Here is a 17,861-nt window from a genome sequence, read left to right as displayed (position 1 = left end):
AGGTCAAAAGTAGGGAGGAAACTCGTGCCCCCACTCTGGGGAGCACCCCATGTGCTGGCAAGACACCAGCAAGAACTCGATCAGGTCACACACACTGGAGATTCCTGCTGTTTCTTTTCTCTTTTCAACCTCCTGGTAAATTCCTGTTGCAGAGATGAGACCATGCCCCAAGGGGAGTGATGAAGATGCTAGTTCATGCAGGACTGTGCCAGTGGGAGGCCCACCAACAGCAGCATCTGGAGGGCCCTCCCACGTCCCACGGGCTCGGGCTCTCCTCTCCCTGGCGGGGTGACGTCTGGCAGCCTGCAAGCCTGGTCCAGGTGTGCAGTGGAAAGATGAACAGGAATGTGCCTCTGGGGGAGGACCTCGCCTTCCTCATGTCGATGCCAGCTCGCTCCACATCCCCTGTGCCTGTGCAGGACAGACACAAGTTACTCACGGGCACTACCGAGGGTCTCGGAGCAAACGCTAACACCTGCTGGGGATGAGACAATGTACCGAGATGGGCTGTTGGGATCCTTCCCTTCCAACTCAGGAGACGCAAAGCGCTCAGGCCCCCTTTCAGGGAAAGGGGCATTGTGTTTTCTGGGGGTACCTAACCCAGAGTCTTTGAGAGTGACTGCTTAGGCCACAGGGTCAGGCAATGTTTCCAGGGAAGAGAGAAAGAACTGGGTTCGCAGTGTAAGGTTTGGAATGTGGTGGTTTCTTGGGAAGAACTGTGGGTGAGGAGAAGCGCAAAGAGGTTGGAGATGGGTCCATAAATCCTGAGTGGCAGGGGAGAAAGCCGTAGCTTCGAGCTGGTGGAGAACGGAACTCGACGGTCCATGGAACTTTATGCTTTTCATGACTCTGCTGTTGGTGAGAGTCTCATAGCTCCTGACGGGGTCAGAGGACAGGGTCAGGAGCAGACCCAGCTCCGACTCCAGTTCTGGCACCAAGCTCCTGGTGGTGAGCCTTAGTGTCCTCACCTGCATGAAGAGGGGGCGGGGAGATGGCTCTACCAGGCCCTTCCTTATCCCTCAGTTCCGCTGTGCCCTGGGGAGAGGGGCTCTGGCAGGCTCCCGAAGGGCAAGTCAGCTCCTGACTCCCTCGTCTGCCATGGCAGCCCAGGCCTGCCGTCGGGAAGGGCCTCGTCTGAATGTGCAGCGTGTAGGTAGTACCTGCCCAAGCCCCGGAGGCTCTGTCATTTCCAGGGCAGAGAGAGCTTCTACAGCTTGGGTCTGCCCACCTGCAGCCCGCCGGATCCCTGAGTCAGCACAGCCTCAGAGGCGGCAGGTCCCGAGTGAGAGCGACCAGAGCTGCTCCAGGGCCCGGTGCAGATGAGAGGGAGGGCTCAGGAAAAGGCCTGGAGGCTGCTCCAGGAGGAGACTACTGGGGGAGGAGAAGAGGGTGTCTGGGAAAGGTCCTTTTCTGGATCATGGGGCTGCAGCCCTGGCTCTTCCGGCTGGAAGATCTGTAACTGAGGAAGATGGCCTAATTTTTAAACACAAGAAGTGGAGGGATTGGGGGGAGAAAAGATTGAAAAATAAAAGAGAAATCTCATGGCTGCACCAAAGGAATCTATCCTTGAAGGAACTCTTCTCCAGAACTGATAGGCTGTCCAATTATTTTCGTCCCTTCCTTTTAGTGAGCATGGCCAGAGCTGCAATATCTTGGAACCAGGACTAGATAAGAGTTAAGGTCTTGAGATGGAAAAATGTGAAAGACTAATTCCTAAGGGCAATGGGCATCTGCCTGTGAGGAGAACTGTACTCTTATTAACTCTGCTTTAGAAAGTGAGAAGGTGCAGCTTGGCCAGGCACCATGGGAAACGGCCTGGTCGGCTTTATGGAGTCTGCATGACCCGGCATGACACAAGGATGCGCCTGTGGTCAGGTAGCACAGCGGGTTGGCTCTGGATGATGGAACCCCAGGGGCGCGCTGGCTGTGGTTTGGATCCCAGGAGAGAAATGACAATGGCTCTGGGAAATAAGGAGCAAGGAGGCAGAGGCAGCCCCGGGAAGTGGGTGGCTCTCAGCCAACCTGGGACGCCTGCTCCCAGGGCCCGTTTCAGCCAGCAGTGTCTGGTCTGCCGATGCATCCAGACACAGGCAACACCAAGCCCTGCCTGAGGCCCAGGCCCAGTGCAGCACAAGACGGGTCAGGACCTGGAAACTGGGCCAAGCGGGTATGCTGCAGGGCTGGGAGAGGGAGAGGTGTGGCTGGGCTCTTTAAAGGAAACCCTAACTCAATCTCCACTTGTTAGGATGGTTCTGGCTTGGGAAGTGTGACTGAAGAGGAGGGGAGGGAAAGGGGGCCGTGGGGAGGACAGAGAACACTCTACTCACCGTGCTTCCTCTCTGTCCCGGCTCCTCTGCTAACCTGTGCAGTAAACAACACACCAAGGTCACACCCAGGGTCTTCTCACCACCCCCGATCTTCTCCTGGGGCCTCCCTGACCCACGCACCCATGGGCTTCTGCACTTGCCTCTCTCCTTTGTTCCTCACAGGCCGACTTTCCCTGACCAGGTGTGAAAACGGGGAGAGTCATGCTACCTACTACCAGCAGCCACGACTGACATCAAGCAGCCATGGAGACAAGGCCTCTCAGGAGAAGGAAAATAATAACACTGAAATGGAAACGAAGCCACCTGAAGTCTAGGGAGCAGTTACATCAGGGGCGCCGCCGTCCAGTTCTGAAGGTGAACAAGCGAAAGTGAACCACACTTCAAGAAGGGCAGGATTTCCTTCCTGCAGACTTATCTGTTGGGAACGCTCAGTCACACTCTGGCTCACTCTGGAATCTCGAACACCGCCTGGAGCCTCAAAAGCCAGTGTCTGTTCTCATAGAGCACTCCTGTGTCAGTCTACCAGACATGTACCAGCGTTCCTTAAGTGTGCAGACCGGACTGACAGCTCCTAACACCGTGGACGTCAGGTTCTGGGAGAGGCAATACTGAAGGACACAGGAGCATAAGATGAGGCTCTGGAGTAGCCAAGAGGCACTGAGAGCTCTGAAGTCATATGGGGACATCTATGCTTCACCTGTGCAGTCTCAGTTACAAGTACTCACCATTCAAGGGAAGAGGTGAGGGGGTGTAAAGGAGGAAGGGGACCCCAACCCAATGCAGCAGAAGCTTTACCCAGGATGCAGCCAGACAGAGAGCCAGGGCAGGGCAGGGAGAGGCCTGAGGTAGGGACGAATGTGGCTGGCGTGTCCAGCTCGGTCATGAATTGTGCAAAAGTGTCCATTTGGCTCTTACAGATTTTGCTTTGAGCAGACTCTGTTTGCCTGACAGGGTGCTGGCCAGGTTGTGTTTATCTTATGTCAGCACTTCAATCCAAAGAAGCGAATCTTCCCTCTCTCTTTATGGTTGACAGTTACTGCTCTCTAATGCCTAAGTGACATTCGTTACTGCAACGTCAGTCTATAGTGAGATCGCATGCCCAGATCACAGAGAGAATCAGGAGGTCCCTGCATAAAAACGCTTGGTTTGATAAGCACATCCACAGAACAGCTACATTTTAGCTACAAGGATGTGTTCTAGGACCTATGCAATGTTGAGAGTCAAACTTTTTTTAAAACTCTACCCAACTCTTGCCCCAACTCTTAACACTCTTCTCCTCGGAGATAATACACAGGAATAGAAATTCAGGCATTCTCACAAAAAGATTTCACATAGACATACAGAAACTCTGCTATATGCATTGAAAGAGAGATGAGGAGATAGTAAGAGCAAGAGGGACAGAAAGAAGAAGTGTTGACAAGGCAACGCAGGTGCAGAGGCAGAGGGCCCCTGAGGCCAGGAGGCACCAGGCAAGGGAAACCATCCCACTCCATATATGAGATGGGGCCTACATCCAGACTTAGACGAGCCCGGACTAAGGGCTGGCGTCCATGTCAGGGCCAGGCCCAAGTGGTCGGGCAGAGTTCTCTGTGCCTTGGAGGGAGATGGAGCAGAGGCTGTAGGGAAAGCTACTGGGGAAGGGAGGGCATATGGGAAGGGAGGCCAAAGCAGCAGCTGTTACGTCTTCAGCCAAGAACATTCCACACAAATGCCGGGATCTGGCTGGATTGCGGGTGTGCGTGTGTGCCTGTGTGTGGAGTGTGTGTTTACATAAGTGTAAATTTATCTCTGTGTTATCTCCTCTTCTTTTCGCCTCTTGCACTACAACCCTCCTGCCTTCTTCCTAGTCCCCTATTGGCACAAGGAAATCAGTCTTCTGCACATTTCTCTGTAGCATTTCTAGATGCTTCAAACACTGCTGCCCTCTACTTCTGACCTTTTGACACCCATGCCAAATATGTCATTTTCATCAGTTCATCACAGCTATTGTCCACTTCCTCCCAGGCCTCGCTCTGACTCACTAGATGATTTCAGCACCTGGAGTATGTTTTTAATCTTCTCCTGTTTTCTTCCTTGGCAATTTTAGTGTCCTTGCTGACAAACTGCAAAGACCTCCCTCTCTCATCCACACCCCCTTCTATGGGCAAACATTGCTGCAGACCCCCATTCCAAGGTGCTTCCCCTTCCCATCACAGCTGCCTTGTCTGTATCTCCCTCTTGACTTCTTTTCACCTTTCCTTAAGACTTTTTTTCACTTCACTTAGTCTACTAGTCAGCTCAGACTAAAGCACGGGAAGTGGAGTTAGAGATACTTGGGCTGAAACCAGGCTCTACCACCTACTGCCTGTGCAAGTTATTCAACCGCTCTGAGCCCTGTCTAGAACCCTTCCCTCCTGGGGCTGTGAAATCAAACAGGAAGGGTGTGTGAACTGCAGGGCATCCAGCAGGGACCTGAGCGAGCTGGTGTTGGCTCCTTCTCTCCTTCCATGCCTTTGCCTCCTCACAGCAGCCACTCCATCTCCACCCCTGACAAAATGCTCTCGAGCTCATCCCCTTGTTTATTTCCTTATATTTGTTAATTTATTGACATCCCACTATGGGCCAGGCATTGTTCTAGGCACTGGGGACAAAATGTGAACAAAACAGACCAAAATCTCTGCCGTGTGGAGCTTACATTTTGGAGGAATCTGGCAATATACATATTAAAATGTGACAGAAATAACAGCTAACTCTCAAATGTCCAAAGAGAATTTTATCTATTCATTATAACAGAGAAACATAAAGATTAAGACTATGAAGTTTGGAGTCAGAAAGATCCAATTCAAATCCAATCTCTGCTTCTTAACATTTGCACGATCTGTGTTTCTCTGAGCTACTTCCTTATTGGTAAAATGGGGGATATTATTATGTATCCCACAGGGTTGTTAAGGATTAAATGAGATCACACATGGAAATCATTTAGCACAGCTCTTTGTACAAGTTATTAAGTAGGTTTTATATGCAATAAAACTAGGATGGCGTTGCTGTCCTTCACTGATACCTTGCTTTATCGCTCTTCATTCTTCCATGAAGCCACAAAACCATTTGGCTATTCTGCCCAGAATATTCCTTTGTAGAAATGCTTCTTGTATTTATAATCCTACCGTCAAAGTTTGATGATTAACTTTTCCTGCCACTTCATTTTCTCTCCTATTTATTTTGCACATCTTGGTCTTGTTTTCCTAACTATATTTTAAACTCCTTGAGGTGAGGGGGCGTGATTTGTGTTTCCTCTGTATCTACTTCCTGTATCCCAAACATCTATCATAGCATCAAGAAGTCAGAAAGCGTCTGTTGATTGACTGACACTATCATCTCTAGGGAAAACTTGATAGTCAGTTGGGAAAAACAGGTGGAAGGACTGTGGGGTCTGAAAGCCTTGGGGAAAGGTGGCAGCAGGAAGGAAAGCAGAAACGAAAGGGAGCGGGGTCTCCCTCGGGGGCTATGTAGCTCTGCTCCCATTTGGACTGCGGTCCCGTGGAGCTGCCTTTACCTCTGTCTTTCCCAATCTGCATCTTCTCTTCTTCTTCCTCTGCACCTTCCTCTGCTGTGAAAACAAGTCCAAGGAGGCCAGTGATCCTTCAGCACAGTACAAGCATAGGAGGAGGATGAAGGGAGTAACTGAGGCGCTTGGGATGAAGCCCCAGCTAAAGGCTCACGGCTGTAGGCCTCCAGGGGCTGACACGCACCTGGTCTGCACCGTGTGTCCACGCCCCAGCACTGCCTAAAACGAGCTGCCCATAAACCCTGAGCCCACAGAAACAGAGCAGCCTGATGTCACCCACGCTGCTGCTGGCTCTGTTGCTGGCCTCCCTGGTGACTGGGCTGGGGAGCTGCCTCTTCTCTATGCCTGTTTTCCCTGAGGTGATGACATCTGCTAGGGATACAGCTAACATCTTGTATTCAGGGTCAAGAACACAACCATCCAACAGCACAGTGGGGAACACCTAGCTTAACACCAGCTTCCAGAAAAAAAAGAAGAAGAAAAAATCTAGAGGTTTTAGCTGACAACAAACTTAAAATGACTGAACAGGGCAGAGTGGCTGTGTGGGAAAAGCTAATGCCATCTAAGGTTGCTTCCCCAGGGGCCTGCTCAGGGAGGCCACGCTCACTGTGCTCTGCAGAGAGAAGTGTGCTCAGCCCCGGGAACCCGCTTTGAACTGGGGCCTTGAAACACTCGGCCACATCCCAGCACGGGCAGACAGGAGGACAGTGACAACCACGTCACACGAGGAATGCTGAAGGAAGTACGAACAGTTAGCCTACAGAGAAGGCTTAGGGCGAGCCATGCTCTCCGCCATCAAGCACCTGAAAGGCTAATGTGAAGGGGTGGGAATGAACTTACTCTGGTAGACTTTGAGGGAGGAACAAGGACAAATTGGTTACAGAAAGGCTGATTTTGGCTCCTTGAGATGGAAGAACTTCCCAATGATTTGAGCTGGTCATGAACGAGCTCACTGGAAATATTCAGAGAACTTTTAAACTGGGAAGCAAGCTGGATTAAATGACTTCTAATACCCTTTCCAACTTTAAGATTCCATTATTTGTGAAAATATTTCAAAAAAGATGAGGAGGGCAAACTATGGTCATGAACAGTATGTCCACACTGTGCAGAAGATATTTAAGACAATTCGAGTGTCTAATCTCATCCTAACAGAAACCTCAATAGTAACAGTAAGAATGTGTTGGCGTTGGGCAGGGCTCTCCCAGTCACTGAAAGACTGGCAGCCACGCATGTAAAGGCAGTTTGTTTCTGCATTTCACAGGGATACGGTGCCACAGGTGGACTTAGTCCACATCTACCTATGGGTTTCAGGGCTTGAGAGTAGAGCCTCGGTGAAAGGGGCCCTCGGGGGACTGCAGAATTGACACGTTGTCCTGTGTGGGGATAATGGCGGTCTGGAGGTACGAGAACCAGCTTCATGTTCTTAAGACCTGAGTCCTAGGACCAGTTTGTTCCTTCAAGCTGCACAGCTTTAGGCAAATCACTTTTCTGATAACCACTCACTGCATTTCTAAAGTAAGGGGACTGACAGGACAACATGACTGTGAAGGTGGTACCTTCCAAATTACATTACCTAATTTTGTTAAAATCATCCTTTCCTGCTACGGGAGACGGCCAAGTATCGCCATAAACTTTTTGTTTTTGTGAAGCTGTTTGGTCTCCATGCGTTTTATGTTTAATGATGCACAATAACCTCTCATCCTAGTGTGACAAGCTCATGAACCACTTATTTTGCATAAACTCTAAAAAGTGGCCATGAGGCACAAGTGTGCTTAATTTCCATGGTCTGAAATCCCCTAAGAAATTCCCTCTAAAAGTGGGATTTCTGGCATCTGTGAGGAGCTATATTAGGGAAGGGACTTTCTAATCACCTATGAAATCATCTCAAAGGCGATCGCTTCTTCTGATGGGGATTGGGAAACGGGACCAGGAGAATGGAGACAACGTCACCATAACATTCTCTGCACAGGAGAATCAGCATCTTATCTTAACTGCATTAGAAAACCCAACCTAGGCCACAAACTTACTCTCTTCTAAATGAAAATAGGCAGATCTGAGAGCAAAGTCATGGCCCAGACCTTGCTCTGGTCCCGTGACAACACTAAAGGCGTACGCTTCCTCTGACAAAGGTCTGAAGAAATACCCAAGGCTTGCCTTCCCTGAGAGCATGGACTGATGATTTCAATGTATGTGTTGAAACAGTCCATGGAAATACTGTTTTATATTTTTATCTAATAACCTTGTTAAGCCACTGCAAGGTATTTAAAAGCACTACATTAGGCGAAATGAAAAAAGAGGGCCATCTGTATGAGTGACCTATAGCACTCAGGAAGGGAACCTGATTGTTTAAGATAAAATGTAGGAATCCAATCACTGTAAAAAAAATTAGTAACTATCTGACAGCTATGTGACTCATGCAGTCATGGGGATTCTTGAAGATATGATGACATGTGAATGGCCTTTTATCTCTTCTCTTTCCTGGGTTTTATGGAAGGGGAAAAATGCCATGTGGTAAGGGTCTCTGGAAAATCACTGAAACAGCTAAGGAATGGAGAGACTGAGAAAGAAGAATTAGATAAGACTGAACATGAGGAGTGAAGGAAGCAACAGACTCAGGTCATGAACTTCAAGTGAAATGAGAGCCTAGTCAAGGACAAAGAGAGAGAATAGGGTTTCAAAACCAAATCAAATAGGAGAGAGCAGAAAGGCAGCTGGGAGAGAGTCCAGAAGCTTCTGTGGCTGATTTGGTTCCAGTCATCCAGGAAAGCTTCAGAATAGGATCGGTCAGACCTAGGAAAGAGCAGCTGTGGATGGAGCACAGAGGGAAGACAAATTAGGAGTGAGGAAGGGGCCTAACTGTACTTAAAGATTTAACTGTCTTTAAATTCTGAATTGTGTTTGCTCCGTAAGGCATCTTCTTAAGATAAACCTAAATGTGTAATTATCTCTATGTGATCACACATGGGAGAAAGGCTCTCTGGAGAAGACATCCAGTGTGTTCCTAGAAGGCAAAAAGATTGAGTGGTGAAGTGAGGAGGTGTGTGCTACGTGACGACATTTTACCACGTGGAGAAGTAGTGAGGAGGGCATGGGTACAGAAGGGGAGGCGTGAGGCTGGCAGCCGGGAGCTCTGGACTTCACCTGAGTGGAGCTCCTTTACCAGGGATGACATGGTGTTGGTGATGGAGTCAGCGGCCACCAGCAGGTCATTGCGGAGGTTTCTCCTCGTACCTGAGGAGAGTCAGAGCAGATGGCGATGCCAGGTGGGTGGGCATGGAGAAGAGAGAGCTGAGCAAATGCCTCAGTCTGCCAGGCCCTTGAACACAGGGCAGAATACCTAAGGGTAAAGGGGGCCACAGCAGCTCCACCCGCTGCCAGGCACATCGGGAGCATGAGGTACCCAAGTCCATCGTTCTCCTCCCTCTTCTTCTCTACCTGAACCGCAGAACCCTGTCAACTCCATGCTTCTTAGCTGCCATACGATCAAAAGAGTTGGGTTCCAGAATAAGCATTGCTCCAAGGCGCTTCTCAGCTTTAGGCAGGACTTTATTCTCCAGCACCAGCCCCTCCCTGTTCTTTGTCTCCACCCCAACATGACCTCCTTAGCCACCTCATCTTCCCCCAACTACGTAACATTGCTGGTTGCTAGCAACCACACACAGACAACTGTGGCAATCATATACTGAATGTGCCTTCAGCAAGACTCTATTTAGAGTTCCACTCTTCCTCTTGCTTGCTCTACAGACTTTCCGGGCCAAGCACATGACTTTAGGAATTATGCCATCCATTTCCTCTGGAGGAGGCAAAGCCCAAAGGACAAGGCACTTCCCACAACCCAGAAAAAGACAGAGCACAGAAGCCCAGAAACCCTGTTCTTTGCACACATACAAAGCCTGCAGACCTCCCACTGGAAACCAGCCCATCCACAGAGAGGGGGCCAGCACTTGGCTTATTTATACTGTGTATGAAAGTCTGATCATTTAAAGCTAAGTGCACAAAAGAAACCAGAAAATCTCAGTAGGAATCTTGTCCATGTTCCCAAACCCCTTCAGCCCCCCATTATACTCTGCTCCTGAAACTCACCTTGTGCAAAGGCCTCCTGCATGTCTCCCCCGACTCCGCTGAGTGGGTCCTGTGGACAGTGGGTGGGGGTGGAGCCAGCCGACGTTGAGCGGACAGGCATGGGCATTGAGCGGCTGCCTCCGTGAGTGGGCGACGTATGTGGCGATCCTGTGGCCTGAGCCTGGGAGAGTCAAAGAGATAAAATATGTTATCTCAGGTATCTTACCTCTTTGAAGAAGGGGAGAAGTCCTTTTCCTCAGTCAATCTGAGCCAGCCAACAGGGCTTCAGTTCAGTGGTGCAATGCACTGCATGACCACACTGGAGAGGAAGGAGTCAGGCTGCCTCCAGGACTACAGAGAGGAAGAAAAGGAAAAAGGAAGGGAGAGGGGAAGAGAATGAAGGGTAAGGAGGGAGAGGAGGGACCAAGAACACAGTAAGAATGGACTACAGTGGGAGGGAAAGCAGAGGCTAGCACAGAGAGGTGGAGGCCTTTCAGCTGGACAGACAGAGCAGAGTCTCTGCGTCAAAGATGTGAGAGGGGTTGGGGTCACACAGTTGGGAAGTAACAACCAAACACCTTTCATTTTTGTTTGCAACCTCATTCACGGACATGATCTCATTTGATCCTCACAAGAACTCGTGCGTAGAAAGGGTATATATTTTTGTATCCATTTTAGAGAAGAAAAACAAGGATGAAAGAGTCAGAGTGTTGTGCCAGGCTACACAGCCCGTCAGCAAGAGATGTTGGAATAACCCCTTCTACTCCAAGGGCAATGCCCCATACTCTGCACCTCTGCAGCTCCCAGACCACACGGAATCTGCGCCTGAGTGTGTGTGTCCGGAGCTCAGCTGCAGCCTGCTCCCTGGGAGCCAGGTAATCTGGCTCGTCACACTGTACTTGTCGAACACACACAGAGAGGTCTTTTGTGCGCCGTCCCAAGGAGACTAGGTAAGAATGGACACATGCTTAGTAGAAACTGAACTTTCATTGTGAAGGCTCTGGTATAGTTTTGGAGAAAGCGTGGAGCAATGGGATAAAATTTAAAAACCCTAGTTAAAGGGAGCGCCCTGGGATCTGGGCTCTGCTGTTCTTCTGAGCAAGGGAAACTGAGTGTGACATATAGACTGGGGTTTTCTGTGGAAGCAAAACCTGGAAAAATATAAGCCAAAGTGTGAGAAAGAGTTCAAATGAAGATAATTATCTTTCTGAGATCTAGCTCAGGAACCCCACATACGGAGAGGACCTGCCTGAGCAGGCTGACAGACTGCACGCTCGAAGCCTCAGCTGGATGCTGCAACCAGTGTGGGTGTGAACTAAGCAGAAATGGCTTGTTCTCCACGGTTCTTTGAATCCTGTGTGTATTTTAATTTCAGAAATTTAAAAAATATAGAAAGAGAAAAAAGTATAACATAATAAACCACTTTGAATTGATAACTGTTAATATTGTCAGATTTATTTCAACCTAAAAACATTGCAGCTAATTCTGAAGACCCCTTTGACCACCAATTCCTTCTAGTTCCAGTCTCTTCCTCCTCTTCTCCTTTCAGAGGCAACCATTATCAAAGATTGTGGTGTGAAACTTTTTACTGATGTGTACATGTGTAACTATGAATAATAAATGATATTTCATGCTTTTAAATTTTGCATGAATGGTATCATACTGAATATATATTCTGTAATTTTCCTTTGTCACTTAGCATACTTTTTGAGATCTTTCCACGATATAAGTAAATATGAACTTAGATCCTTACCTCGCATTATACACAAAAACTCAAAATGGACCATACTAAAAAATAAGAATAAAACTATAAAACTCTTAGAAGAAAACATAGGAGAAAAGCTTTATGACTTTGAGTTAGGCCATGACTTTTTAGATATGACACAAAAAGCATAAACTACAAAATAAAAAATAAATTAGACAATCAAAATTAAAAACGTCGTTCAAAGGACACATTTGGGTAAATTTTTGCAAATCATATATCTCATAAGGGACTTGTATCTAGAATACATAAAGAACTCTTACACTCAATAATAAAAAGATAAGCAACCTAATTTAAAAATGGGCAAAGGATCTGAATAGACATTTCTCTAAAGAAGATACACAAATGTCCAATAAGGACATGAAAAGATGCTCAACATTATTAGCCATTGGGGAAATACAAATCAAAACCACAATGAAATACCACTTTACACCCATTAGGATGACTATAATAAAAAGGCAGATAGCAACAAGTGTTGACAAGGATGTGGAGAAATTGGAATCCCTATAAGCTATTGGTAGGAATGTAAAATGGTGCAGTTGCTTTAGAAAAAGTCTGGCAGTTCCTCAAAAGGTTAAACACTGAGTCGCATATGACCCAGCAATTCCACTCCTACATATATACCCGAGAGAAATGAAAACATTTGTCCATATCAAAATTTGCACATAAGTGTTCACAGCAGCATTATACATAATAACTAAAAAGTGGGAACAATCCAAATGTCCATCAACTGATGAATGATTTTAATAAAATGTGGTATATTCTTACAATGGAATATGATTGGCAATAAAAAGGAATGAAGTACTGATACATGCTACAAGATGGACAAACCTTAAAAATATGCTAAAGTGAAAGGCAGTTACACAAGACCACATATTGTTTGATTCCATTTATATACTAAATGTCCAGAACAGGCAAATCCATAGAGACAGAAAATAGAGTAGTGGTTGTCTGGAAGGGGTGCTTGGGAAGAATGAGGAGTGAGTATGTGGTTCTTTTGTGGGGTGATGAAATGTACTAAAATTGATTGTGATGACGGGTGCAAGACTCTGCGAATATATTAAAAACAACTGAATCATACTTTAAAGGGGTGAATTGTATAGTATGTAAATTATATCTCAATAAAACTATTATAAAAAAGACACCACTAAGAAAAATAAGAAGATAAGCCAGAGACTGGGAAAAAAATATTTGCAAATTATACCTGATAAAGAACTCGTGGGTTTTGGCAACAAATTTTTGGATTTGACACCAGAAGCAAAGGCAATAAAAGCAACAAAACAAAACAAAAAACTGAAAGCAAAGAACACTATCAACAAAATGAAAAGTAACCTATTGAAAGAGAGAAATATTTGCCAATCATATACCTGATAAGGAGTTAATATCCAAAATATATAAATAAATCATGAAACTCAATAGCAACAAAACAAACCATCCCATTAAAAAAATGGGCAAAGGCACTGAATAGACATTTTCCCAAAGAAGACATACACATGGCCAACAGGTATACAAAAAGGTGCTCAACATTGAGAATCATCAGGGAAATGCAAATCAAAACCACGAGATATCACCTCACACCTGTTAAGATGGTTATGTTATAGACAAGAAGTAACAAGTGTTGGCAAGAACAGGGAGCAGAGGGAAGTGGAGAAAAGGGAATGTGCATTCCCTGTTGGCAGGAATGTAAATTGTTCGGCCACTATGGAAAATAGTATGGAGGTTCCTCAAAAAATTAAAAATAGAACTACCATATGATCCAGCTATTCCACTTCTGGTTGTATATCCAAAGAAAATGAAAATACGATCTTGAAGAGATATCTGTACTGCCATGTTCATTGCAGCATTATTCACAATACCCAAATGCGGAAACAACCTAATTGTCTGTCAATGGATGAACGGATAAAGAAGATGTGATATATATATATACCCACACACACACACACACTGGAATATTATTCAGCTAAGAGAAAGAAGGAAACCCTGCCATTTGTGACAACATAGATGGACCTTGTGGGCATTTATGCTTAATGATATAAGCCACACAGAGAAAGACAAATACAAATACTGCATGGTATCACTTATATGTAGAATCTAAAAAAAAAAAGTCAAACTCAGAGAAAGGGAGAGAAGAAAAGCAGTTGCCAAGGGCTAGGGGTTGGGAAGTGGGGAGAGGTTGGTAAAAGGGTACCAACTTTCAGCTATAAGATGAATAAGGTCTGAGGATCTCGTGTAAAACATGGTGACTATAGGTGATAACACTATTGTATAACTGAAATTTGCTAAGAGAGTAGAACTTAAATGTTCTCACACACACACACACAAAGATAAGCATGTGAGGTTAATTAACTAGATGAGGGAATCCTTTCACATACATATATGTATACATATATCAACTCATCATAATGTATACTTTAAATATCTTACAATTTTATATGTCAATTATATGTCAATAAAGCTGAGATAAAAAAATTAAACCAATAAGAAAAAAAGAACTTGTGTCCAGAACATAAAAAGAACTCTTACAATTGAATAAGAAGAAGACAAACAACTCAGTTACAAAATGGGCAAAGACTTGAACAGACATTTCACCAAAGAGGATGTAGAAATGGGCTAATCCTCACATGAAAAATGCTCAATGTGAGTAGTCCTTAGGGAAATGTAAATTGAAGTCACAACGAAATACCATTTATCCGCAGAAATAGCTACAATCAACAAGACCGACAAGGATGTGGAACAACTGAAATCCTTGTGTGTTGCTCAGAGGACCGTAAAATAGTACAACCACTTTGGAAAACAGGTTGGCAGTTCTTAAAATGTGAAACTTACCATATGACCCAGCAATTTCGCTCCTGACTATGTATTCAAGAGAAATGAAAACATATGTCCATCTAAAACTTGCACACAAATATTCATTAGCAACAGTTTAATAGGCCCAAAGTGGAAATAACCCCAAAATCATTGGTGAATGGATTAACAAAATGTGGTCTATCCGTACAATGGAATAATACAAAGTCTCTTTTTGCTACTTTTACTACCAATTTTTCCTTTTTGCTTGAGGAAGATTCGTCCTGAGCTAACAGCTGTACCAATCTTCCTCTATTTTGCATGTGGGTTGCCGCCACAGCATGGCCACTGACAAGTGGTGTAGGTCTGAGTCTGAGAACCAAACCTGGGCCACCAAAGCAGAGTGTGTCTAACTTAACCACTAGGCCACAGGGTTGGCCCCTACTCTTTAGCTTTTATAATAATTTTCTGTTGACAATTAAATATGTTCTATCTTGTGAAATATTCTCTCCTATTTTTGTCAGTGGTTATAAAACTATTATTTTTTTTTTTACTTTTTAAGAGTATATATCGTTTCTTCTCAACTAGTTTATAAACACCTCAGGAATGCTATTTTGGCTAGATAATATTATGACATATGAATCACTGTAATTTGGGAAACCCCCTTCATCTTTTACCCTGTAATTACCATCACTCCCTGGTTTTTGGCCATTTTTATTGGGGGTGGGGCAAAGAGAAGGCATAAAATTCCTTCTAGTTTGGAAAGTGCATATGAACAGCCAGGTCTAGCAGTGTCAGCCCCAATTCAGACTAGATAAGGAAGCTGAAGAGAGGAGACAGAATCTGCAGAGAAGGCAAGAAAGTCCAATGTGGTGGCCTGGCTTTGCAGGAAAATCCCATGAGCCAGCCCAGTTTGGGATGCAGGAGATCACAGAAGTGGTGGACACTGGCAAAGCCCAGGGTCTTTCCTGGGCCTCTGAGGGCCAAGTGGAGCAGAATAAAGGTTGCTGCTTAGGTAGGCTTAAGGATGGACCCCACAGACCCCAGTAGACAAAGGTTTTCCCACAGGCTGATACAGTGGGAATGATGAGCCTACAGCTGTCTCTCAGTCACGGAGGAGTTAAAGCCTGGACGAAATCATGTGCAGTCAGTCCTTGGATGCTGGTGGAGCCCATGAATTCAGATGCCTCAGCCATGGAGCGGGGAGTGCTGCCTGTGAGAACCAGGCCTGCCCACAGGATCTTGGTCTCAGCACAGACCAAGGTGGAGCCGTGGACACTCCTCCACTGATGCCACAGCACCCAGCATAAATCCCCAAGGCGTAGCATCCATCTTGGGTGCAGGAAGAGGGATAAGAATCTCTGAAACGACTGGCTTCAGTTTGCCTGGAAATGCCCAGACGATGTCCAGCTCAGATAGCGAGTACGCAAGAGGGAAATTAAGCCCAGTTAAAGAAAAAAGAATGTTTTTGCTTATTTATGTGGCCTGTGAACTTCAAGATCACTTCACTGTACGACAGTTATCTGTTGTCCCCTCAGAAGGCCAATCCAGCATTAAGCACGCGGTAAATAATAAATCTTCCCCAGGGAGATTTGGGGCAGGCACTGCTGCCTGAGGACCAAATGCCAGAGTCGCGAGACCCGAGATGAACAAATAGGCTGCTTTTTAAGAATATGAAATCGAACATTTGCAAATATTTTAATAGGAAAATGATGACGAGGATGAGGCAAGAGGAATGGACAGGGGTGGACAGCCACATGTGGCTAAAACTCTAGGATCAGGAAATGAAATCTACTGCCCACCATCAGCTTGAAAATAATCAGGCCCTCTTCCTGGGATCATTGCCCAGTACATGCCTTCTGATGAAGATAAAAACCAGACTCCAGAAGTTGTCTTTGTTCAGAGCAGCAGAAGGAGAGAAGCTAAGACTACTGGGAAGGCATCCTTTTCCCCATGGATCTCAAACTCCAACCTCAGCTTTAGAATCATATTAGACTAAAACAATGCTAAGATGGAGCCATCAGGGACTCTATGTGAATTCTGGCTCCAGCAGAGCAATACCAGTTTGGCATTCTGGGTAGGTCAGTAAATCCCAAAGGTCCTGGGAGAGGCAGGAATCACAGCCAATTGATATACACATACTTCAGCCAGGCCCAAGGCTGAGGGTTCAGGAAGGCTGAGAGGCTGGGGTTGATCTTGGATGAGGTCTACAATGGTGCAAAGGATGTTAACTGACTCCGCTACTGGGTGGTTTCACCAGAAAAAAACAAAAAGACTGGCAATAGTTCTTTCAATCTATCGAAAGGACTGCACTTTCTCTTGCCTTCAGGCCTCTACTTACTGTCTTCTCTGCCAGGAGCACTAGTCCCTTCCTGTTGTCTGACGAGATCCTTCTGGTCCTCTAGGTGTCTGCTGCATTGCCCCCTCTTCCAGCATCAGATTAGGTCTTCCTGAGATGCTCTCACAGAACCCTGTACTTCTGGTCACAGCATTTATCTCACCTCTCAAATTTTGTCTTCTTCACCATTGTGCTTAGCATGTATAAATGCTTAATAAATATTTATTAAATGACAATGAGGTGTATCAAGTTTCTGACCCTTTTTCTTCTGTAATGGAAAGTGGGAATGTAGCCAGAGCAGGCCATAATCTCCAAGGAGTACTAAATCTATCAGTCATTGATAAATGAAATGACTTTAAACGAAATACTTAACTAGACAACTCAATGTGGTGGGCAGACCTCTGAGATGGCCTCCATGACTCCCTCCCTATGGTCCACCTTGTGTAATCGCCTCGCCTCGAATATGGGCTGGGCCGAGTGACTGTCTAATGAATCAGGTGAACGGGATGGCACTTCAGAGATCAGATTATAAAAGGCTGTGACTTCAGTTTTGCCCACATACACTCACTGTTGCTCTCTCGCTTGTGGGCTCTGATGAAGCCAGCTGCCATCTTGTGAGCTGCCTTGTGGAGAGGCCCACGTGGCACGGAACTGAGGGTGGCTTCCAGCCATCAGCCAGCCCTGAATGGAGGCCCTCAGTCCAACAACCCATGAGAAGTCCTGCTAACAACCATGTGAGCTGTGGAGCCTTGAGGTGACTGTATCCTTGTGAGAGGCCCTGACAGTCTGTGAGGATCCAGCTAAACTGTGCTGGATTCCCGGCCTGCAGAGGCTCCAAGGTAATAAATACTCATTCTTCTAAGCCACTAGGTTTGGGGTAATCTGTTATGCAGCCATAGGCAACTCATATGCTAAGGTTGATTTTTTTCTTCATACGTTATTAGATTAGTCCCATCTGAAGGATGTTTGATTGAGGGGGAGAGGGTGGGGCATTGGGGGATTTGAGAGACCAGGCCCAGAGGCCCTCTGGGAGAGGCCACAGAC

General features: G+C 46.1%; 1 protein-coding gene across 41 annotated transcripts in view; it reads right to left on the bottom strand.

Annotated features, from left to right (window-relative positions):
• Window positions 1-95: 95 nt before the first annotated feature.
• Window positions 96-17,861, bottom strand: part of DTNB (dystrobrevin beta) — a 234,455-nt gene continuing 216,689 nt past the window's right edge. For 15 of the 41 annotated variants that reach the window (XM_070512459.1, XM_044772073.2, XM_070512490.1 and 12 more), the window contains 5 exons: window positions 9,955-10,114; window positions 9,013-9,102; window positions 5,860-5,913; window positions 2,328-2,361; window positions 96-411 (listed from right to left, as the gene is read on the bottom strand). In XM_070512459.1, coding sequence (XP_070368560.1) covers window positions 2,357-2,361; window positions 5,860-5,913; window positions 9,013-9,102; window positions 9,955-10,114 — 309 coding nt within the window. In that variant the 3' untranslated portion in view covers window positions 96-411; window positions 2,328-2,356. The remainder of the gene's footprint in view (window positions 412-2,327; window positions 2,362-5,859; window positions 5,914-9,012; window positions 9,103-9,954; window positions 10,115-17,861) is intronic. The other 26 variants (XM_070512491.1, XM_070512488.1, XM_070512465.1 and 23 more) reach the window with 3 other exon arrangements.

Source organism: Equus asinus, chromosome 6 (assembly GCF_041296235.1).
Source record: "Equus asinus isolate D_3611 breed Donkey chromosome 6, EquAss-T2T_v2, whole genome shotgun sequence".
Lineage (NCBI taxonomy): Eukaryota > Metazoa > Chordata > Mammalia > Perissodactyla > Equidae > Equus > Equus asinus.
The sequence above is the reverse complement of the archived record's forward strand: the minus strand, read 5'-3'. Positions and strand labels throughout refer to the sequence as shown.